The 23318-nt window shown below is 40.3% G+C and overlaps 1 protein-coding gene across 2 annotated transcripts in view; it reads right to left on the bottom strand.

The window, feature by feature from the left end:
• The window catches only part of UNC13B (unc-13 homolog B), a 219152-nt gene that overhangs the window by 66888 nt on the left and 128946 nt on the right, over window positions 1-23318 (bottom strand). For both annotated transcript variants that reach the window (XM_005683832.3, XM_005683831.3), the window contains exons 9-10: window positions 21824-22138; window positions 19522-19612 (exon numbers count right to left, since the gene is read on the bottom strand). In XM_005683832.3, the coding sequence (XP_005683889.2) occupies window positions 19522-19612; window positions 21824-22138 (406 nt within the window). The remainder of the gene's footprint in view (window positions 1-19521; window positions 19613-21823; window positions 22139-23318) is intronic.

Raw genomic sequence — 23318 nt, 5'->3', positions numbered from 1 at the left:
AGCAAAGAATGAGTCTGCTCCAAACCCGGCCTGCCTTTTCAGATGTCACTACCATAGAGTGGCTGGGTCAGAACCAACACGTGCCTGCCTTTTCTTCCAGTGTTAACAATCACATACACAGGGTGCAAAGGATAGGTTGACCCAAGCCTGACCTATGCAGGAATAAGCTTGTGACGCTTCTTTCTCTACCACTAAGTAAAGCCAGGAGCAATATGAAGAGGCTGGTATATGGTCAGACAACCCGGATCTGTTTCATGAGGAAAACACTTTGTTCTGGTGGCAAAGTCTCTTTTTCCCCTGTCCTCTATAGACTACTCAGAAATTACATGCAGCAGAGAATGATGGGTGACGGGAGGTGGTTCTCCTCTTCCCACAAGAACATGCCCGTTAAAGGAGTAAGCAGCCTGGCAGGGACACACTCACTTTACTGATGTGCTAAGACACAGCTGCTGCACAGTCTAAATCAGACTTGACAAGCTGCAAGGCAGGCCTAAGGAGTCACAAACTGCTGACAAATTTCAGTTCTATAATCAGGTCAAGCTCTGATTAGCAAAATTTTTAAAAGCTGATAAACTCTTCAGGACTGCCCAGCTAAACAGGTTTCCAGTCTAGACTTCTGAAGCGTGTGGTCCTGTTTTCACTCTGGAACTAATGATCAAAAATATACACAAAATATACACAGCAAAGCTGTGTACATGTCCACCGCCCTCTTAAATAAACTTAGTTAAAGTCACAGTTCCCAGATGAGGGCTCCTTAGGACTAAGGCTGGTGCTGACCTATATATCTGATTATGTATTTCCTGGTCTAGTCCACAAAGTGAACTGGTCCTGCCTTAGTCTCTGTGCCCCAAAGGAGCCAAGGGTCCATATGCTGAGAATTCTCTAGTGGGAACCCAAAACTCGAAATTTCAGGGGGAAGTAAACCTCTAGCACTATGTTCTGACTGTCTAATATTGATCAAATAATCCCCTTCAATTCTTTGTGGCTTGTTCTGAGATCTACCTGAGTGAACCCAATTCTGGAAAATTCTCTTGGTATAGGCTCCTGTTTCTATAAGCTCTTCAAAATAAGTCCCTAGCCAACAAACAAATCTCAAGTGTCTTGGGACTCAATGAAGGGACTCCCCAAAAGGAGGGGTTTTCCCTGTATGATTTTCTATATATTTAAATATATTTGGTTTGAGGCACTGAGTTATAGAAAACTAGCTAATGTTCAAAGAAGGAAGAGAAAACTTAAGGGATACCTATATTATTAGCTGGGGATCTCTGACAGATAACTAGGGATGCATGGGGGAGAAAGGGCTTCCCTGGTGGCTCAGACAGTAAACAATCTGCCTGCAAGTTAGGAGAGCCAGGTTTGGCCCCTGGGTCAGGAAGACCCCCTAGAGAAGGAGGGGGGTTCCCCACTCTTCTTGTCTGGAGAATTCCATGAATGGAGGAGCCTGGTGGGTCCACGGGGTCACAAAGAGTTGGACACGACTGAGCGACTAACACACACACACACACACACACACACACACACACACACACAGAAGAACGGGGTCACAAAGAGTTGGACACGACTGAGCAACTAACACACACACACACACACACAGAAGAAAGGGAAGTACCCAACTAGGTAAAGCAGAAGAGAGAAAGCACTGGATTTAGCCTGAAAGCAGGGAATGCCCATGGGAAACCCTGTTGGTGGTACAGGCATTGGAACCCTATGCTGACAGCTCACCCATACAAATCACACCCAGAAATAATCTCTCTCCTCAGACACAAGATCTTTAGAACCCCTATATTCTAATTCTCTATTCAATGACAGAATCCTCTTGCAAAATCCTTTATCCCCCCGCTATGTCACAAAGTCTAATCAATTTACCTTCTTACCTATAAAGTCATTCCTTTTTCTACAACCCATAGTCTATGCTTATCTCTCACTCAAGTTGCTTTAAAATATCCATCCTCCCTAGTCTCTCTTCCTCCAGAGCCACCTCCCTATCACCCCTCCCTACTCCTAATCCATTCCTGACAATTTATTAGAGGGATAGCTCTAAAATGTAGATAGACTTGTTGCTCATTTTCTTAAAATCCTTCTGTGACTGCTCTCAGGAAAAAGTCCATGCTCACTCCTTGGCATATTATCAAAGTTCTTTCTTGACCTGTCCATGTCTAGAGGAATCTAAAGTACCCCAATTCCCTAAGTTTGATCAAACCAAACTCCTTACACTCACTGAATGTGCCATCCCATCCTTTGTTCTTTCCATACGACACTGTCTAGAGTGCTGCTGCTGCCGCTAAGTCACTTCAGTCGTGTCCAACTCTGTGCAACCTCATAGACAGCAGCCCACCAGGCTCCCCCATCCCTGGGATTCTCCAGGCAAGAATACTGCAGTGGGTTGCCATTTCCCTCTCCAATGCATGAAAGTGAAAAGTGGAAGTGAAGTCGCTCAGTCATGCCTGACTCTTAGCGACCCCTTGGACTGCGGCCTACCAGGCTCCTCTGTCCATGGGATTTTCCATGCAAGAGTACTGGAGTGGGTTGCCTTCTCCGGTCTAGAGTGCTATCAGAGTAAAAACCAGTATGCTGAGGATGCTAAAAAACCTTACAAATGCTTGTCAGAAAACAAGACTTGGAGCCCAAACAGCAAAAACTACTTTGGTGTCTTGTTATGGGTTGAACTGTGTTTTTCAAAATCTGTGTTGAAGTCCTCATCCTCAGTACCTCAGTGTGCCACCTTGTTTGGAGACAAACAAGGCGTCTTTAGAGATATAATCAAGTTAAAATAAGGTCATTAAGGTGAGCTCTATCCAATATGACTGGTATCCTTATAAAAAAAGAAGTCTGGACATAAAGATATACATAAAGAAAAAACAGTGTGAAGAGACACAGGGAGAAGACGACTACCTACAGACCAAGGAAGAAGACTGGAATAGATCCTCCCCTTACAGTACTCAGAAGGAGCTAACCCTGCTTTACACCTTGATTTTGGACTTCTAGCCTCCAGAACTGTGAGAGAGTAAATTTCTGTTGTGTAAGCCACCCAGTCTGTGATCCTTTGTTATGGCAGCCCTAACAGACTAGTACAGTATCTTTGAACATTAGGGGTCGCAAAGAGTCAGACACTACTGAGCAATTGAACTGAACTGAATACAATTTCACCAAAATAAATAAATAATAGAATGAATACTTACTAGGTACCTGGGTATAATACCAGGCATGATGAAAAGATATAATCCTTGCCCTTAGGGAGTTCATAACCTAACAGAGGAAATGTTATGATATGGAGCACTGCTACACATACCCATATTCTGAGGAGTGTTAGCGCTTGTGCTTGGAAGACTGGTAGTGCCATTTACCAATAAAGCACATACATGAAAGGAGGTCGAGAAGAAAGAAAAAACAATGAATACGGTTTGAACATGCTGCATCAGGTACCTATGAAATTTCTGGTGACAATATCACAGGCACCTTGTCATGAGTGTGGAGTTTAGAAGAGCATGAGATAGGAAACAGAACCCTGGAAATCACCAAGTTTTAAGGGGCAAGCAGAGAAAAAGAAATGCTGAAAGGGAAACAAAGACGGAACTGTCAGAAATTAAAAAAAGGACTTCAAGGGACAGATATGGCAAAAGCCAAGAAGGAAGAACATTCTGGGAGAAACCAGTCAACAGCTTTTGTCTCACCTGTCATAAGAAATGCTCTAGGGTGTTGGTTTTCATCTAGAATGCCCTTCCTAATTTGTCATCTTTGGCTATTTATGTCTGAATGTCCTTAGGTGTGGACCAAATAAACACATTTCCCTAGCATGCCTGAAGATGACAACCAGCAAAGGGAAGTAGACACCCTCAGAACTGGCAAAGATTATTTGCTGCAACTCACCTCTTCCCTTTGGCTTGAAGATGTCTTATTTTATATATTTGACTGTACTTCGGGATATGCCTGCTTTGGAATGGTGGTAAATCTCAGCTGCATTGTTTATGAAAAGAACACAACTTGCCATTTACAAGGAGTCATGGATCTCCTTAATGACTTGCTTAAGGAAACAAGTTATCCCTTGGTTTCTTTCTAAGCTCATTATTTTATTTCTTGATATTTAATAACAATTGTTGATTTAGCTCCCTCTGGGAATTCCTCTGACAAGACTTCTCTGACCACCTTAACTCAAAGGGATTACTCCTTACTTTAGTCTTATGGCAATTATTTCGTTATAAAACTTTTCATTCCTTTTGAACTAGTTACCTATGGTCTTGCAATACCACTTCATACTTTTAAGCAATCTTCCCACAAAACTTTGCTGAGTGCCTAAGGAATCAAAAATTATAGGGATAATTCGTTCCTGACCTCAAGTACGATCTAGGAAAGGAGTTAAATCTCCATATGTACAAGGATAAAGCCAGTAGAAAGCAGAAGTAACAAGAAAATAAGTGGCCAGGAATAGGATCTCTGAATCCCTGAACTCTTTTCTTTTTTTTTTTAAACCTACATGTACCAGGCCCTCAAGGCATTTTAAACAGGTGAATACTGGAGTGGGTAGCCACTGCCTCCTCCAGGGGATCTTCCCAACCCAGGGATGGAACCCAGGTCTCCTGCACCGTAGGCAGATTTTTACCGTCTGAGCCAACAGGGAAGCCCACTCCACATGAAAATTCACTCAATTCCCAAGACTTCTGACTCATACTCTTGCAAGGCCTTCTAACTTATATCAGGCTGTGCCAAAAAGACATCTTGAATAGAAGAACAATTCCAACGACAAGTCAAGCAGTCTGCAACTTGACCCCTTTGCTCCTGGGTCCATATCCTTGACTAGACATCTGAATTTCTCCCTGTGCAGAAGGAAGTACTAGAAAAAAAAAAAAAAATCAAAGGCCCAAATCAGTTTTTCTCACCTGCCTTTTCATGCCCCAATTTATTTCCAACTGAAGAGCTCCTGCCTCCAGCATTACAACTGGAGTGTCTATTCTTTGGGCCTGGAATGAGAGGGCAGCCTTTGGTAATGTCTAAAGGTTAATGTGAGGGAGTAATATGTATCATAAAAGACACAGGTGAAATGTATGAGAATTTGTAAGAGTAAATATTTCCATCTTTCAAGGTGTTGGTTTGGATGAGAATCAGGGAAGGCTCTGTGAAAGAGGAAAAACTGAAGAGAAGAAAAGACATTCAAGGCAGAGGATATAGGATACGCAAAGATATGAAAAGGATAAAAAGGAAGGTGTGATGTTGGAAAGGAAGGAAAAGTAACATATACTAAATGTTAACAACATGCCAGTTCCTACCCTACATGTATTATCTTATTTAATCCATATTTATTCACGGAGGCAAACACTATCCAATTCGGAAATGAGGAAACTAAGTTTATAAGAGACTGGGCAACTTGCCTACGGTTACATAGTCAGTAAGTGGTGGAGCCATACCTCAAATTCAGGCTCTTGCTGATTCCAAGGCTCAATTTCTTCCAACTGTATGATATGTCCTCTGGATTAACAAAGGTTAGAAAAGGAGGTTGGACCAATTCATGATGGTCATGGATGTCAAGCTAAAAAGTTGAGATTATAATTTAACTACCAATGGAAAGAAAAACTAATGTTTTTTAAGAAAAAAATTTTTAATTCATTCATTCACACAGTCACATATATCTGTTAAGACTTGCTGGATGCCAGGCATCAGGGATATAAAGTTTAACAGACACAGTCTGTATTTTGTATTGCTATGCTCTTTTCACCTAGCTTTTATTTAAACGTTTTATTGAATTGTAGCATACATACAAAAAAGTATACAAACCAAAAGTACACCAATGTAAACAGATTCAGATCAAGGACAGAACATCATCAGAGAAGCCCCACTATACTTATATCTAGTTACTACCTACCCCCTTACGCCAAAAATAATCACTATCCTGAAATCTGACACCACAGATTACTTTTGCCTGTTTCTGAATTTAATACAAAAGGAGTCACATAGTAAATACTCTTTTAAGAAATATATAATCTTGAGGTCAAATGCTCACACAATTCCAGGACAGTATGATAAATACCAAAATTGACTATATATAAAATGCTATAGAAAGAGAGAAAAATGTGTATCTAATTCTAAATGGGGACTTTCAGGAAGGCTTCAAAGGATGTGACATTTAAGTTGAACCCTGAGCACAAGCAGTAGCCATGACTAATGCTCTTTTTCAGAAAGATAAGTCTGGTAGTGGAATACACAACAGATTCCAAGAAAAATAAATAAAATCAAGAAAACAACTGGAAGACTATTACCATAGTCTAAGCAGTAAAGAGAACATGAATGCAGAGAGGAACAGAGAGGGGACTGATAAAAGATGTCACAGAGAGAAAAAGAGCAAGATCTGGCAAGTGATCTAATGTGGGAGGTAAGAGAGAAGGAAGAATGACACCATAATTTTGAGTGGGTGAACTAGCAAAATGATGGTGATGTTAATACAAACAGAGAACAAAGGAAGAGGAACAGGCCCAAAATGGAAGCTTCAAACATTGAGATACTGTGGTGACAATAGTAGTAGATATGAAGGCTAGAACCTAAGGGAAAAAGGGAGGGTGAGAAGTATATATTTGGGAATCATCTGCTTGAAAGGCTTGTTAGGAGTCTACTGGCTGCCCAGCATGGAAGCCAGGATCAAGCACTGTACTGGCCATAGAGCAGTTCAATTAGTGTACATCAATTAATGACTGGATTAGAGGCTGAGGAGATACAGATTTGAGATTAAAAAAGATGCCTGAGGAGGAGAGTGTAGAAAGAAGAGACAGACACAGACAGGAAAGGAGGCGAGCAAGGTAACAAAGAACTAGAAGAACCCATGAAAACAGGGAGCTACGAGTAAGGAGTTTCCAAAGTTACTGAGGAATGCCACAGAGTAAAATGAGAATAGAGACTGAAGTATCTGACCAAAAAAAGTGTTTAATATTTAACTTAATGATTAATATTTCTATCTACTCTCTGGCTTACAAGCTCCTAAATAATAAGAAAATGCTGGGAACTTCTCTGGTGGTATAGTGGTTGAGAATCCACATGCTGTGGGTCAATAAGCCCACATGCCCCAACTACTGAGCCTGTGTGCTGCAACAGAAGACCCAGAGCAGACAAACATTTTTTTTTAATTATTTTAAAAAGAAAATATCTTACAAATAGCCCCAACAGTACCCACTGTACCTACTTATTAGCTGACTTGATTTTTTTTTAATGGAATAACTATATTAGCTGCCTCCTTTTAAATAACTTTTGCAGATGAATTCTGTCATACAGAGCAAGAATTCCTTCCCAGACAGGATCAAATGCTCCCAGTCGCTGGATAGTCACATAAGTAGCAAGAGTCAGAGAAAGCAGGAGAAAGCAAGAAGGGCTGCTTTGTTACTTATTCCATACACATTTACAAAGCACTTCTCTTTGCTGACACTATGTCCAGAAAATACCACCAGCAAGAGTGAAGGCCTGCTACCAGAACCTGACTCCCTCCTCTGACTCTAGGTAGGCTAATGATATGACAGCATTCCTCAGAAATGTTCCAACATACTCCTCAGAAACCAGAGCCAAACTCCATCCTTTGAAACAAGGCGTCCCAAACCCCAGTCCCAGATGTGACGTCTTATAATTCTCAAGGTTCACTCACAGTTTAGAATGAGATCTAAGGTTTGCAGAAGAACAATCACTGATAATCACCCAGATCCAGGACATAAATGGGTCCAGAATATTTCAGAGAAATGTTAAGCATTTCGCCTGACAAGTACACAAAAACAGCTCCTGGAAAGTGTTTCCACAGTGCCCAGGGTAGCCTTTGGCCTGTTCTCCCAGGCTGCTCAGGGTAAAGCACTCCACAGATGTTTTTCCTTGCAGGTCCCAGAGAAGCACCATATATAGACAGCCTCATCTGAGAGATCTGCATAGCAAGTTATCCCAGGAACACCACGCCATCTGTAGTCTAGAGCCCTGTAAGAGCCTGAAATCCTCGGGACTGGCTCCATGCCACTTCAACCATCGGAAGCAGCTTCACCGGGTTCCCATTTGGCAGCAAAGCCTCCAGCTGTGCTCCCCAACATCTTTGGCGGGTCGCTAAGGCCTAGGCTAGGGAGGTCATGAGAAAGCCCTGACAACACTTCAGTAATTAGAACCCCACTGATGACTTAGGCAATTGTGTATAAAGCTCTGCCCTCAAAAATGCATTTTTCTATGATCTCACCAAAACTCTAAGAGGGGACAGTTATTATTCCTAATTTTACAGCTAAGGAGACTAAGAAATAGGAAGTACTTTGTTCTCTCAGATTTCAAGACTAAGCTACTGCAAGGACCTAGTTCTTTGTATTTCTAGTTGAGTCCTAAATTTTATTAGTAATAGGGATAAGAGTAAACAAATACAAAAGGCACTGGATATCATGCATGGGTCTGCATCCAGTAGCCTGGAGAGCATATTTCCCACCAACTAGACCTTGGGAAATAAAAGATTCTCAGTTGAGAAACACTGATGCTTCTAAGCCATCTTCTTCCCCCTTCTGCCCAAGTTTTTGTCTGCTAGGGCTGCTATAACATACTACTACAGACCGGGTGGCTTAAGGAACAGAAATTTATTCTTACAGTTCTGGAGGCTAGGGGTCCAAGATCAAGGTGTCAGCAAGGCTGGTTCTTTCTGAGGCCTCTCTCCTTGGCTTATGTAGACAGCCATCTCCTCTCTGTCTTCACAAGACCTTCCTTCTGTGTATGTGTGTGTCCTAATCTCTCCTTACAAGGATACAGCCAGATTTCAGCAGGGCCCATCCAAAGTACCTCAGTTTATTGTAATTATCTCTTCAAAGGCCCTATCACAAAATACAATCACATTCTAAGTCACTGGGTATTACAACTTCAACATAGGAACCAGGAAGTGGAGGGCAATTCAGCCCATAACAGGTAGAAAAGGTAAAATCAGAGCTTTCAAGAATTTAAAATGAAAATTCATCAGGAATTTAAAAGGCAGGGGAATAAAGGCTACAATCTAGAACCAAAATCCAGGCACCCTGGGTGTTTTCCTTTCTTGTGTCAAGAGTCTTCGGACTAGAGTAGAAGGAACATTCTAGTTGTTGGCTTTAGAGAAAAAGAATTAAGCCAATCTCAGCTTTCATCTCTTCTCTGGCCTGCTGCCTACCTGACATGGAGTACACGAGCAGAAGGACCATTTGAGTCCTTTCTGGATATTTCTGCTCAGTTCAGTGCAGATGGGAGAAGAGGTAGAGGGCTTTTCTCTGTGTATAAAGGAATATGTAACAGCTTAATTTCTTAAGGATGTCATTACTATTACCCATTCAGCTTCTTCTCTGGAACTTCCCTCTGCCTAGTTTTTACCAAAACAGTTAAATTCCAAAGACTGAGCTAGATTTGTATATTAAAATAACAGAACAGGAGGTGCTGAGACTATCAGGCTGTAGCAAGACCTAGCAGCTCAAGGGCATGCTTTTATTACTAACAAACTGGGCAAGTTTCTTCCACACCCTGTAAAAGCAGACAACATCTTACTGCTTCAGAGGCTTGGGTGATATTGCCAATTTCCTCACAGACGTTTAAGAAGTGAGCAGAGAGAAAATTCAGAAAAGGGAGACTGAAGAGACACCAGAGAACACTAGAGATGGTTTCTTGGATGTAAAAACAAGAAGGAGCGTGCAGGCACATCAAATACTGCAGTGAGTCCAATAAGATAAAGACTTGAAAACCACAGGATAAGGTAGCTACGGACCTTCACAAACACAGATTTAATGAACTGACAATGAAATAATCTGGGAAAACCTTTCCTCAAGTGTACGCCTTGGAAAATAACTCCTACAGGATGCTTTTTCAAATCAGAGTTTCATAGTTTAAAAAGTTTAATGCTCTGTATTTTTCCCCCTCTTGAAGAATCACAACAAACCTAAATATATTCAAGTTTCTGAGAAGTCCTGTGATAAAGCCATCTGTTTATGTTGCACTCTATTGGAACTCAGTGTTTTCCAAATGTCTTTGACCATAAAACTCTATCAAATGATAAAGAATCTACTAACATTTCTAGAAAATGGAGTCCTATGAAACACACTTTGGAAAACAGGGTTCTAAGATGACGGTGGTAGATACTAGTATTAAGAAGGCTCTGGAGTTAAATAGGTCTGGATTCAAATCTGGTTCTAACTCTTATCACACAGGTGATCCTGGACAAGTTTCTTTCTAAACCTCAGTTTCTTAATCTACAAATAGGCCTAATAACATAAGCCTAATTCATAGAATTATTGTAGGGATTCACTTAGATAATGCATGGAAAGCACTTAAAATAATAGTCTTCAATAATGATTACTATGATAATGATGATGCAAGGACTATGGAAAGTAATTGAGATAAGAAGGAAGACTGTGATGTATATACTAACGTTTTCAATGACTGAATGGGGAGCTACGCAAAAGTTGAGGTCTAATTTCAACAAGGAAGGCAGGTGTGAGAACAGTTTATGCAAGGATCTAGTAATGGCCTTGAAGTGGCAGAGAAAGCCAGAGAAAACCAAACCTCATTCCTGATCTGGTAATACATGGGGCATTTTCAAAAAGGCATAGTCTCTACACAAAAGGGCTTTAATGAACTGTCAGGTTTAAGGCAGTAAAGAATGTATCTGTACTGGTCTCAGATATCAGGTAAGGACTCCACAGTTTTCCAAAGGACAGACAGGGCCTGGAGGGCTCTTGTCTAAGAGAGGTCTCTCTAATCTGTGAAGCGGCAGTAGGGCCTGTTCTTAGGTAGGGCTTACCATAAGTCTGAAGTGGGGTGCTAAAAGCTGTGGTTAAGAGAGATCCAAAAGTATTGGGGTTTACTACAGGACTTGTATTGCAACATTGTGGAAGCAGCAAAATGTCAGAAACAACCATCTAATTGAGATCCACCAATAGAGAAGACAGTACACAAACTGTAATACATCCACAGAAAAAAATACTATGCAGCTATTTTTAAAATGCAGTAGCTCTTTAGGATAGGGAAAAATCTTCAAGATGCAACAATAAATGAATAAAAAGTGAAGGACAATGTATGCAATACACACAGACACATGCTTATAAACGCAGTTTACCTCCAGACTGATTCATAAGACACAGGTAACAAAGAGATGGGGGAGATGGCCTGGAAGTCTGAAGCAGGAGGAAAACTTTACATTATACATATCTTTTTCATGTAACTTTACATTTTTCTATTTATTACTGATTCATGTCATTCTTTAGTTTTTTGTTTTATTTTTTTTAGTGTTACAATAGCAATTGTTAGGGAGAAGGCTGAGAGATTTTGAGAAAAAGGAAGGACAACTGTGGTCTCCATGAGGGCAAAAAGCTGAGGTAAGAAAAGTCAAGATAGGCAGACATGAGCAAAATTCCCAGAGTTGAAAATTACAGAAAAAGTGCTTTCCTTGTGCAACTAAGCCTAAGACATGGGGTCCTCAAAGGCCCTCCCTTGAACCTCACTATTTTCTGAAGAGGAATTAATTTTTTAGGGCTTCAGCAGCAGCACAAGGTGCATGTCGCTTTGCTGGGGAGAGAGTCACAGTCAGAAGAGAACTTTGCAGCAGAGAGTCAGTTTGTTCTGTCTTCATGATCTTTCTTGAGAAAATGTTGATTCATCCCTCAAGCTAACCAGCTGCAATCTTGGACCTCTTGGGATGGCTCCATTTAAACACGAGCCCTCTAATCTATTTGCTCAGTTCCATCTCTGCCACTGACTCTCCTCCATCAGCTTTCTTTAGCACCCTAAGAACTTCTGTCAAGTCTTCCTCATGGCCTACCTCCATGCCATCTCCTTCACTGTCCCTTCCACCTGGAACACCCACCCACCTGCTGCCACCGCAGTCTCTGTTTCTAGAGCTAAAAAGTCTCACCTCCTCCCCCAGATTTTTCTGCAGCTAAGCCAAATAAGGTACAGAATCACATCCATTCCACCCACACTACCAACATTACTGCCTCAACAGCATTAGCAATGTCAAACACTCATTAAGTACATATGGCCAGGTACTCAGTCAGCCCAGATACAGACATGACCTATATGACCTCTTCCCCTAAGTTGCTTATGGGAAAGGCATAAGGGTAGCTAGGTCCATATGGCACTTTCTTAAAGTCTGCTGAATGCACTATCAGCTAAAGAAGTGTAAAAGATCTACAAACCTATGGGAAATACTCAAATCACAAGTAATCAAAAAATGCAAATTAAAACAATGAGATACCATTCTTCTTCTGCCAAATTGACTAAAAATTTCTAAAACAGTAATACTCAATCTTGGTGCAAGACATTCAATTACTGAAAGTATAAATTGGAAAAACTTTTCTGAAAGCATGGGTAGAAGTTTATCACAAACCTTTAAAAGGTGTGCACTTTTAAACTCAGCAATTTATCTGACTACTTTGAGAAAGCTAAGTTAAATAATCAGAAATGAAAAGAAACTTATGTATAATGATATTCATCATGGCATTATTTACAACAGCAAAGAAATAAGAGGAATTGTTAAGGAACATCTACATGATGGAATACTGTAATCTACCAATAATCATTAAAACATGCTTTTGAAAAATATTTAATAACTCAGAATAAAGCTTACAAGACAATGCCTAAGGGAGAAAAATTCTAAATTCACACAGAGAAATATAAACTCTGTTAACTTTATATTAATGTATATATAAATCATATAACATAGCCAACTTCAACAGTTAGTATTTTGCAGTTATTGCCTTTAGGTGCTAGGCCTTGGGAAACTTTCTTTTTAAAGAATTACGAGAAGATAAAGAAGTACAGGGAGATTTCTGTGGAAATGCTAATGGGCTTTTCTGACGACTTAAGCATCCATAAAAGACTGGCTAAACACTCTGCCAGGTTCTATATTGAGCTCTAGAACAGCAGCAATAAAAAGCATAGCCCTGGCATTCAAAGATCTTACAAGTACACAGGATAGATGTAACAGTAAACAAGTAACTCCATTAAACGCAAATTTAGCCAAAGTACGGTAGTCTCTCCTTATTCCGGGGCTATGTTCCAAGACCCCAATGGATGCCTGTATATATATATATAAATTAACAGTAATAATTAATGATAGAACAATTATAATAATACAGTTATCTCTCAGTATCCACAGAAAATTGGTTCCAGGACCTGCCATGAATATCAAAATCCAAGGATGCTCAAGTCCCACAATTGGCCTTTGGTATTCAAGGTTGTGCATCTGCAGATTCAACCAGAGATTGCATAGATCTGCAGTGTTTATTTTTAAAAACCCACATATAAATGGACCCATGCAGTTCAAATCTGTATTGTTCAAAGGTCAACTTCATACTGTAATAAAATTTTCGTGAATGTGGTCTCTCTTGCTCTCTCTAAAACTGTAAAAACCTAATGCTTTTTCTAATTTTACTAAGCATTTATCACACACTATGACCACAACTTTTGCAGTTTGAGGTGTGACAGCAAAACTAGCATGAATTTCTTTTTCCTTCTTACCAATTCCATGGTTAGAAGATTCATCCTAACTATAGATCTTAGCCACCTCAGTGTATCATTTTTTTCTTTCCTTATTTTAAATTTACTTTATAAAAAACTGTTTATTTTGTATTGGAGTATAGCCAATTAACACTGCTGTGATAGTTTCAGGTGATAAAACAGTGAAGGGACTCAGCCATACATATACAAGTATCCATTCTCCTCCAAACTCCCCTTCCATCCAGGCTGTCATGTAACATTGAGCAGAGTTCCATGTGCTATACAGTAGGTCCTTGTTGATTATCCATTTTAAATACAGAAGTGTGTATATGCCCATCCCAAACTCTCTAACTATCCCTCTTGCCTTTTAAAAATCAAGAACTTTCACCGATTTCTCTTAAAGGAAGCACTTTACTGCTTTTCAGTGGTATATATGAATTGCCAGACATATACACACACACTACTTTTATATAAGAATAACTAATAAGAACCTACTGTATAGCACAGAGAACTCTATTTGGTGCTCTGTAATGATTATACAGTGGAAGTGAGAAATAGATTTAAGGGACTAGATCTGACAGATAGAGTACCTGATGAACTATGGACTGAGGTTCGTGACACTGTACAGGAGACAGGGATCAAGACCATCTCCATGGAAAAGAAATGCAAAAAAGCAAAATGGTTGTCTGGGGAAGCCTTACAAATAGCTGAGAAAAGAAGAGAAGTGAAAAGCAAAGGAGAAAAGGAAAGATATAAGCATCTGAATGCAGAGTTCCAAAGAATAGCAAGGAGAGATAAGAAAGCCTTCCTCAGCGATCAACGCAAAGAAATAGAGGCAAAAAACAGAATGGAAAAGACTAGAGATCTCTTCAAGAAAATTAGAAATACCAAGGGAACATTTCATGCAAAGATGGCCTCGATAAAGGACAGAAATGGTATGGACCTAACAGAAGCAGAAGATATTAAGAAGAGGTGGCAAGAATACATGGAAGAACTGTACAAAAAAGATCTTCACGACCAAGATAATCAGGATGGTGTGATCACTCACCTAGAGCCAAACATCCTGGAATGTGAAGTCAAGTGGGCCTTAGAAAGCATCACTATGAACAAAGCTGGTGGAGGTGATGGAATTCCAGTGGAGCTATTTCAAATCCTGAAAGATGATGCTGTGAAACTGCTGCACTTAGTATGCCAGCAAATTTGGAAAACTCAGCAGTGGCCACAGGACTGGAAAAGGTCAGTTTTCATTCCAATCCCAAAGAAAGGCAATGCCAAAGAATGCTCAAACTACTGCACAGCTGCACTCATCTCACATGCTAGTAAAGTAATGCTCAAAATTCTCCAAGCCAGGCTTCAGCAATACGCGAACCATGAACTTCCTGATGTTCAAGCTGGTTTTAGGAAAGGCAGAGGAACCAGAGATCAAATTGCCATTATCTGCTGGATCATGGAAAAAGCAAGAGAGTTCCAGAAAAACATCTATTTCTGCTTTATTGACTATGCCAAAGCCTTTGACTGGATCACAATAAACTGTGGAAAATTCTGAAAGAGATGGGAATACCAGACCACCTGACTTGCCTCTTGAGAAATCTGTATGCAGGTCAGGAAGCAACAGTTAGAACTAGACATGGAAAAACAGACTGGTTCCAAATAGGAAAAGGAGTACGTCAAGGTTGTATATTATCACCCTGCTTATTTAACTTATATGCAGAGTATATCATGAGAAATGCTGGACTAGATGAAGCACAAGCTGGAATCAAGATTGCTGGGAGAAATATCAATAACCTCAGATATGCAGATGACACCACCCTTATGGCAGAAAGTAAAGAGGAACTAAAGAGCCTCTTGATGAAAGTGAAAGAGGAGAGTGAAAAAGTTGGCTTAAAGCTCAACATTCAGAAAACAAAGATCATGGCATCTGGTCCCATCACTTCATGGGAAATAGATGGGGAAACAGTAGAAACAGTGTCAGACTTTATTTTTTTGGGCTCCAAAATTACTGCTGATGGTGACTACAGCCATGAAACTAAGAGACACTTTCTCCTTGGAAGAAAAGTTATGACCAACCTAGACAGTATATTCAAAAGCAGAGACATTACTTTGCCAACAAAGGTCCGTCTAGTCAAGGCCATGGTTTTTCCTGTGGTCATGTATGGATGTGAGAGTTGGACTGTGAAGAAAGCTGAGGGCCGAAGAATTGATGCTTTTGAACTGTGGTGTTGGAGAAGACTCTTGAGAGTCCCTTGGACCGCAAGGAGATCCAACCAGTCCATTCTGAAGGAGATCAGCCCTGGATTTCTTTGGAAGGAATGATGCTAAAGCTGAAACTCCAGTACTTTGGCCACCTCATGTGAAGAGTTGACTCATTGGAAAAGACTCTGATGCTGGAAGGGATTGGGGGCAGGAGGAGAAGGGGACGACCGAGGATGAGATGGCTGGATGGCATCACGGACTCGATGGACGTGAGTCTGAGTGAACTCCGGGAGTTGGTGTTGGACAGGGAGGCCTGGCGTGCTGCGATTCACGGGGTTGCAAAGAGTAGACACGACTGAGCGACTGAACTAAACTGAATGACCTATATGGTAATGAAGTGTAGAGAATGGATATATTGTATATGTATGGCTGCTTCACTGTGCTATATGCAGAAACTAATACAACTTTGCAAATCAACTGTACTCTAATAAAAAATTAATAAAAAAATAAAACAGGAAAGGTGAAAGAAGTAACGAATTGCTAGTATCACTACTCTTGCACTCTGGAGCCATTATTAAGTAAAATAATGGTTATCTGTTCACAAGGACTGCCATCTCATGACAGTCAATCAGAGCTGAGATGGTTACTAAGTGTTTAATGGGTGGGATATGCTGAAAAAAGAGATGATTCACATGCAGAATGAGAAGGAGTGGGACAGCACGAGATTTCATCACACTACTCAGAAAAGCATTCAACTTAAAACTTAAGAATTATTTCTGGAACTTTCCATTTATTATTTTTGGACTGTGGCTAACTATAGGTAAACAAAACTGCAAAAGGCAAAACCAAAGATACAGGTGGGGGTCTACTCTATGCACAGAGTCTGGAAGTTTTATCCAAAAACTGACATCTGACTGGATATAAAAGATGTGGATGAACAGTTAGAGACACGGAGAAGGAGAAAGAGTATTTATTCCATGCCTGGAAACAGTAAGTACTTTGAACAAAAGATTTTATATATTGGAAATGTTGACTAAACAGAGTAGGGAAAGAAGTAGCACTGGAAAGGAATATAGTCTATATCATTGCTTTTCAAATTCTTCCTGCAAAGGATCTGGTTTCTTTATTCCCAATATGTCATGACATTACTGGTAAGAGTTTAAGTTGGTGGAAGGCAGATACACTTTGAGCTAGTTATTAAAGTTTTTCACAAATATCCCAATCTATCTATTTCAAGGTATACCATTTGCTTGAAGTTATATATGATTATATATATAATTTGGTTAAGCCATAGAAATGTGAGCAAAAGTGACATACTGTATCTTCTGGGCCAAAGAGTAATCTGCTATGTTCTCTTTCATTTGTTATCTTTTCTTTCCCTCCACCATCAATATCGGCAATGTTCTAGAAGCTGGCTGATCACTTACCCTGGATTGCACAGAAGATAACAAAGTAGAATTCAACATACAGGATGATAAGAAGCATGAGTAAAATAAACCTTTGTTGTTTTAAGACACTGATAAATGGAGACCAATATTTATTGAAATTATAAATATATCCTCTCAGATATATTTGAACACAAACAAAATGATGTATGTAAAAGGTAATCATTTGCAATATGGTTTGTTACAGCAAATGGCCCAAAACAACCAAATGAACATCAACAGAAGACTAATTAAACACTGTAGTTCATTCTACAATGAAATGTTATGCAACCACTTAAAAAGAAAGAAGTTCTCTTAGAAGTAATATGGAAGAATATCCAAGTGAAAAAACAAGATATTCCCTATGTGTATAACATACCTTTTTTTTTTGGGGGGGGGTAAAGAAAAAAGGGGGGATTAGAATATAATTCATATTTACTTATACCTGCATAGGGAAATTCTATAAGAAAAAGAAACTAACAAAAAATTATTATCTTAGGGCAGATGGGTAGAACTTTCAATTACTCAGAAAAAAAAGTCCTTGGTGCCATACTGAACTTCTTACTGTCTCAAAACCTCAATCTGCCAGTAAATCTCATCTTAAGTATAAATGGTGTACTTCTGCCTCTATCTTCAGCTGTTATCAGATCCTTCTCTGGCTCCCCTTCCTCCTCTTGGCCACACCTAATCAGCTTTCAGTTACATGACCTGTGTTAAGAATATATTTACTACTGTTCCAGTATTCATTAAATTGCAATCATTCTTGGTTACTCTTAAATAAAGCATGCTTTTCTCTAGATGATTCCAAGCTCTGGCAACTGCTTTTAGCTATCCTTGAGAGACTCTGAACTGCCTCTTAAAAGGCCTTGACAAACCGCTCCAATACATTCTTGTTTTTCTCATTCAGAACTCTTCTTCTACATGGAGGTTATTTATTTTATTTTCCTTTATTATAATTATAAGACCCTTACTTTTAAAAAATTAGTAATAAAAAACTGATGAAAAAAAGAGAATTCTCTTCTTTATAGTAGTATGCCAACTAACGAATGTAGAAAGGATAATGGAAATAGAAAGTTACCATTTGGCAACCAGCGTTTGTGGTGGTAGATTCAGACAGAAGTCATACACGGATCCTTAGCCTGTACATGGAGATTTGATGAGAACGAGATACTGGCATCATCTCAGAGTACTGAACCACAAAACACTTATGAATTGCCAAGAAAAAATGGTGCCTAACAGTGGAGAAATCTGATTGATACAACCTTAACTAGGTGATTAAGGTTAACATTACAAGAGGTAGGACAGGCTGACAACATGTACTTTCTGATGCAATTCACTAAAAAGAGTCCAATATACCATTTTTGTGTAATCCCTGCCAAGGAAGTATGGCTTGAGTCTGGACATGAGGAAACACTAGACGGACCCAAAGTGAAGAATACAAAGTGAAGGCCTATAGTATCTGTCAAAAACAAGAGGAACTGTTTCAGAGTAAAGGAGATTAAGAGACAAGATTATTAAATGCAACATGTTAGCCTGAGTTGTATCCTGGACCAGAGAAGAGACATTGTTGGGATAGTTAGCAAAATTTGCATGGGGTTTTGATGACAGCGTTGTCACTGTGGATTTCTTGGTTACAGTGGAGAGTAGCCTTGCCTTTTTGGAAAATACAAAAAGGAGAACATCATGCCTCTCCCTTTCTCTCAAATGGTTCAGCAAAAGATTAGTCATTATAGATGCAGGGTGAGAAAGCAAAAATAATACAAAATGTCAACAACTGGGGCACTTTGGTGAGCAGGATATGGGAGTTCTTTACACTACTGTTTTGTCAACTTTTCTCTTAGGTTATTTCAAAATAAATTACTTTTAAAGTGTGTTTACACAGGTAAGCATGCTTTCATTTTTAACAGCTGCCAGGTATTATACTACTGACAGCCACCTGTCATCATTTAAAAACCACCTTTCTGCCTGAAGACTGACTACTGAAACACAGATAAAGATACTCCAAACTTGTAACATTGAAAATGAAAAATATTTCTATTTTTACTTTTTTACATTAGTTTAATGTGTTGATGTTTTGGACCTTAAATGAGGGGACCCCACAGAAACTCTGGAGTAAAATTTCCAACCCTGTAAAAGTCAGCCAGTGGCACTTGAACTGGCTGGCCAAAGGAAACAACAACTAACCCTAAGAGGCCCTGAAATAGTCTCCTATCCTAAACTCGAAATAGCCTCACCGATGATAGTAGTACCAAATTAAATAGACCCACCAGGTCTATTTGAGTTCCATTATTTAGGGTAGAAGGAAGTCAACAGCTACCTTCCCATCTCTTAAGGCTCTAGCTTACTTGTCATGCATTCCCAGAAGCACACTATAATATGACTAATCACTGGCTGCTTCTTCAGCACCATATGTCTCCCAGTTTCAAAGGAAAAACTGTCCCAGCTAGAACTGGAACAACAGACTTCCTACCTCCTGTAGCTGGAGTCGAACCTTGGTAACTGCTCGGATCCAGTGCGCTCTGGCTTGGGTAAATGGCGAAGATGCAGTCTCCTCAGGAAAACTTGTAACAGAGAAAAGAATGTTCCTTAAGAATAAGCCCAGGCCACAGGATGACAGTGCTCAAGTCAAAACTGCCAAATACCTAAAATTAAAAGGTTTGCATTCATGCCTATACTTCTCTAGTGATTCAAGCCACTAAAACAGCATATCCTGAACATCCAACATGAAAAAAATTCTTCTCTAAAAATGACAATTGCTTTTAGCTTTTCATCTGTTCCCTTTCTTTCTTTCCCTTTTTCCACTCACCTGACGAGGCAGCTCACTGGAACAGTTAGGGGTCAGAATACTAAAAGCAGTGACAAGGGCCCTAAGTCAGTGGCTAACATGGAAACGGTGCAGAGAGGCATGGAGTAGGCCTCTTCCCCACCTCTCAGGATCACCACTCTCCCTTAGGGGCTCTACATAGCATCCTTGGGGCAGAACTGTGTTCCTGCAAACCCTTCCTACTCCACTAAGTATTTTGGAAGGCCTATCAATTCCTAGTCTACATCAAAGCACTAAGAAAAAAGGCAGAGCCCTCCTCCTGCTGTGATCTTGTTCCTTGAGCTGCCTCAGGAACATCCTAAGTGCAGGGAACAATACACATAACAAAGGAGCTCTGAGGCAGAAACACTAGCCTATATTAAACAAATAATCATCTAGGTTTTGCCTGTGGAATAGCGGTTCATTCTCGGTGATGATGCTTCTCCCCTCGCTCACTGGCATCTATTGCCAAGGCAGTAAACAAGAAACCACCATACAGACACACAATATATATGCTAGGCACTGACGCCACTTCACTGCGTCAGTTGTTTTAAAGCATCTGCGGGCCCTTCTGAAACCAGCCTGGATGTCACTTGCGCAGCTAGGATCTGGGATGACAAAGCCTGAGAGAAGGATGGGCACTTCTGCTGCTTGACCAAGAACTCTACCCAGACAATAGCATCTTTAAAGTCCAAGGTCTACAAAGAGCTATCTTTTAGTGAGTTGTCAATCCAGTTTAAAAAAAAAGCTGGTCCAGAACTCAGTCTCTCTGATGTCTTGTCTACTAGATGAGCCACCAGAGATGATTAAAAATCAGGAAAACAAACAGAAAATAAGTTTCTACCTTCGAGTGGTACAGTAGAGGCATCAACTGTTTTCTAACTTTTACCATATAATCAGTGTTCGCTGCTCTGATCTTCCCATGACCTTGAAATTTGAGAATTTAAGTCACACCTAGCTCTTGTCACTCTACTCCAGTGGTTTTCAATTAAGGACAGTTTCACCCCTCAGGAGAACTCTGGCAATAATATCTGGAGACATGTCTGGTTGTCACACCGAGAGCTGCTACAGGCATGTAGTGTGCAGAGGCCAGGGATGGCACTAAACATTCTACAAGGCATACAGTAGCTCCCCATAACAAACAATAATCTGGCTCTCGGAGTCCCCTGATGGCCTAGTGGTTACGATTCAGTGCTTTCACTGTGGAGGCCTGAATTTGACCCCTGGTCAGGGAACCATACCACATGCTGAACAATGTAGCTAAAATATCGAAAACAAAACAAAACAAAAAAACGAAGAAAGAATTATCTGGCTAAAAACGTTAATAGTGCCAAGACTGAGAAACCCTGCTTTGCCCCAACCTATCAGCAACTCACTGACCAATTTAGCTCAACAATAACAATACTCAAACTACATTCATTATGTGACTATTAAAAGGACAAATTTAAAATTTTCCTTCTTCTGGGTATCAACTGCCAGACATACTGCTAGGCCCCAGGGAGACAGAAAGGTGATTTAGATTTGGCTTCTAGATCGATTCTTTAACTGTCTCCCAGATTAGTCAAGGAAAAAAACAAAAATGAAAAACACTGTTCACCATAAAAAATTAAAACATTAATAGGCTAGGAAGCCTGTTTTATTTGAAGCAGCTCCTCTGAATGAAATAATCTGCAGGGCTCAGGTCAGTTCCAGACTCAGAGGTTGTCATATATGGGGTCAACTAGTAAGCCAAGAACTACAGACTCTAGAAGACCTGGTACACTGCAGCTACAATGTTCTTCAGAGATCCTTGAAATACTTTGGTAATTACACCAGAAAACAATGGAAGCAGTGCAGAGGTAAGCCTCAGTATCCGGATCACAACCATACCCAGCTGCAGGGAAACAAACAGCAATTGCATTCTGTCAGCAGTACCATAGGGCAAGTACTGAGGAAACCATATGAGCTCCTCAAGGTAGCCATGACCTACCTCTCCTGGGGGCCTCGGACAAGGTCTCTGTGTAGCACCATATCTGGGGGTGGATGGGCTGTGGCATCTTCTTTCATCTCCTTGGGTTCACACACTCCCCCTTTCTCCTCTTCACCTGTCACCTCCAAGGCTTTCTCTTGTTCTCCAAAACCCACTTGGCCATCTCTGGAGAGGCTACTAGAGCTGTGGCAGGAATGAATGGAGTCCCTCTCCCGACGGTCATCATCTTGTTCATGACACTGGTCCAGTTCACTTAACTGAGAGCTTCCTTGACTCACGTTACAGGAGGAGCCATACCTACTACTGCTGGTGGGGCTGTGAGAATGAGAGGAGGACAGATTAGTAAACAAATACAAACTAAAGACCGGAACAAAATAATGGATGAATCCAGGAAATAATGATTCTATCAGTGGCAAGGATCACAAACAGGAGGTTCCTGGGAAGAGAGGAGCAAAGTTCACATTCTAGAAGAACTAGGCTCTATTCAGCAAAATCACAACAAGGAAAAACAACACAGCATGCTGGGTTCTCCAACAGCACTTAGCCCCAGCCCTGCAACTGACTTTGAAGAATTCTTTATCTTAATCTGCTATTTTCTAAGTAGGATTAAGAATTTTTCAAATAGTCTGTTTATGCCTAAAATTCCCTGCTCGAACTTCTTAAAAACAACCTGTCCAGTGGCTGTAATCAAAGTTTTCTAATTTTCACAAAGTAAAATGGATGGATGAACTCTACTCCCTTTTTCTGTTACCTATTAAATTGAGAACTCTTTTCTTCCTCTCCAATTGGAAATATAAAGGTCTGTTCCTCAGAATGTGCAAAGGAAAGTGAACATGTTCCTTCAATTGTCCCTCAACCATCTGCACAAGGTAATGGAAGCCGAATAGAGGCTAGGACAAAGAAATTCCTCAGGGAGAATGGTCTCATTGACATGAATGTTACCGTGGTATCCCTGGCAGCATAGGAAGTATCCCAGAGCCATCTATAACTGAGTTCTTCTCAGGTCATGGCTCAGTTTTGGACAAAATGGACACAGTCCATCTCCAAGATCTGAGTCAGGGCCACATTAATGCATTTTTGTTCCTGAAGAGAGACCAGAACAACCCCCTCTCTCAACCACCTGAATTCCCATACCCAGAAAGGAAATTTGTTCTCCTGGTATAAGAGGCATAGAGAAAGTGGCAGTGAATTGTGACTGTATAGAAAGAATAGGATTTAGAAGTTACTCCCTTGAGCCATGTACTGAATTTTAAGGATTCAGTCCTATTCAAAATAGAGGGACTTGGGGATGATCTACATGACCTATCCTAGCCCCATCTAGATAGTTCCATCCCAAGTCAGGGGCCCTTCATTTTAATTCTGTGGGGACAATAGACAGGAATTCCCTTGCCAAAGAGTCAGGCTTTAACTAAAGGGCTAATGTTTATTGTTTTCCAGTGTTATTTTCCCTCCGGTTCCTCCCAATTATCTGGTGTTTCCAGGCTGATTTCTGATT

Source organism: Capra hircus, chromosome 8, assembly GCF_001704415.2.
Source record: "Capra hircus breed San Clemente chromosome 8, ASM170441v1, whole genome shotgun sequence".
In the NCBI taxonomy this organism is placed as follows: Eukaryota; Metazoa; Chordata; class Mammalia; order Artiodactyla; family Bovidae; genus Capra; species Capra hircus.
The sequence above is the reverse complement of the archived record's forward strand: the minus strand, read 5'-3'. Positions and strand labels throughout refer to the sequence as shown.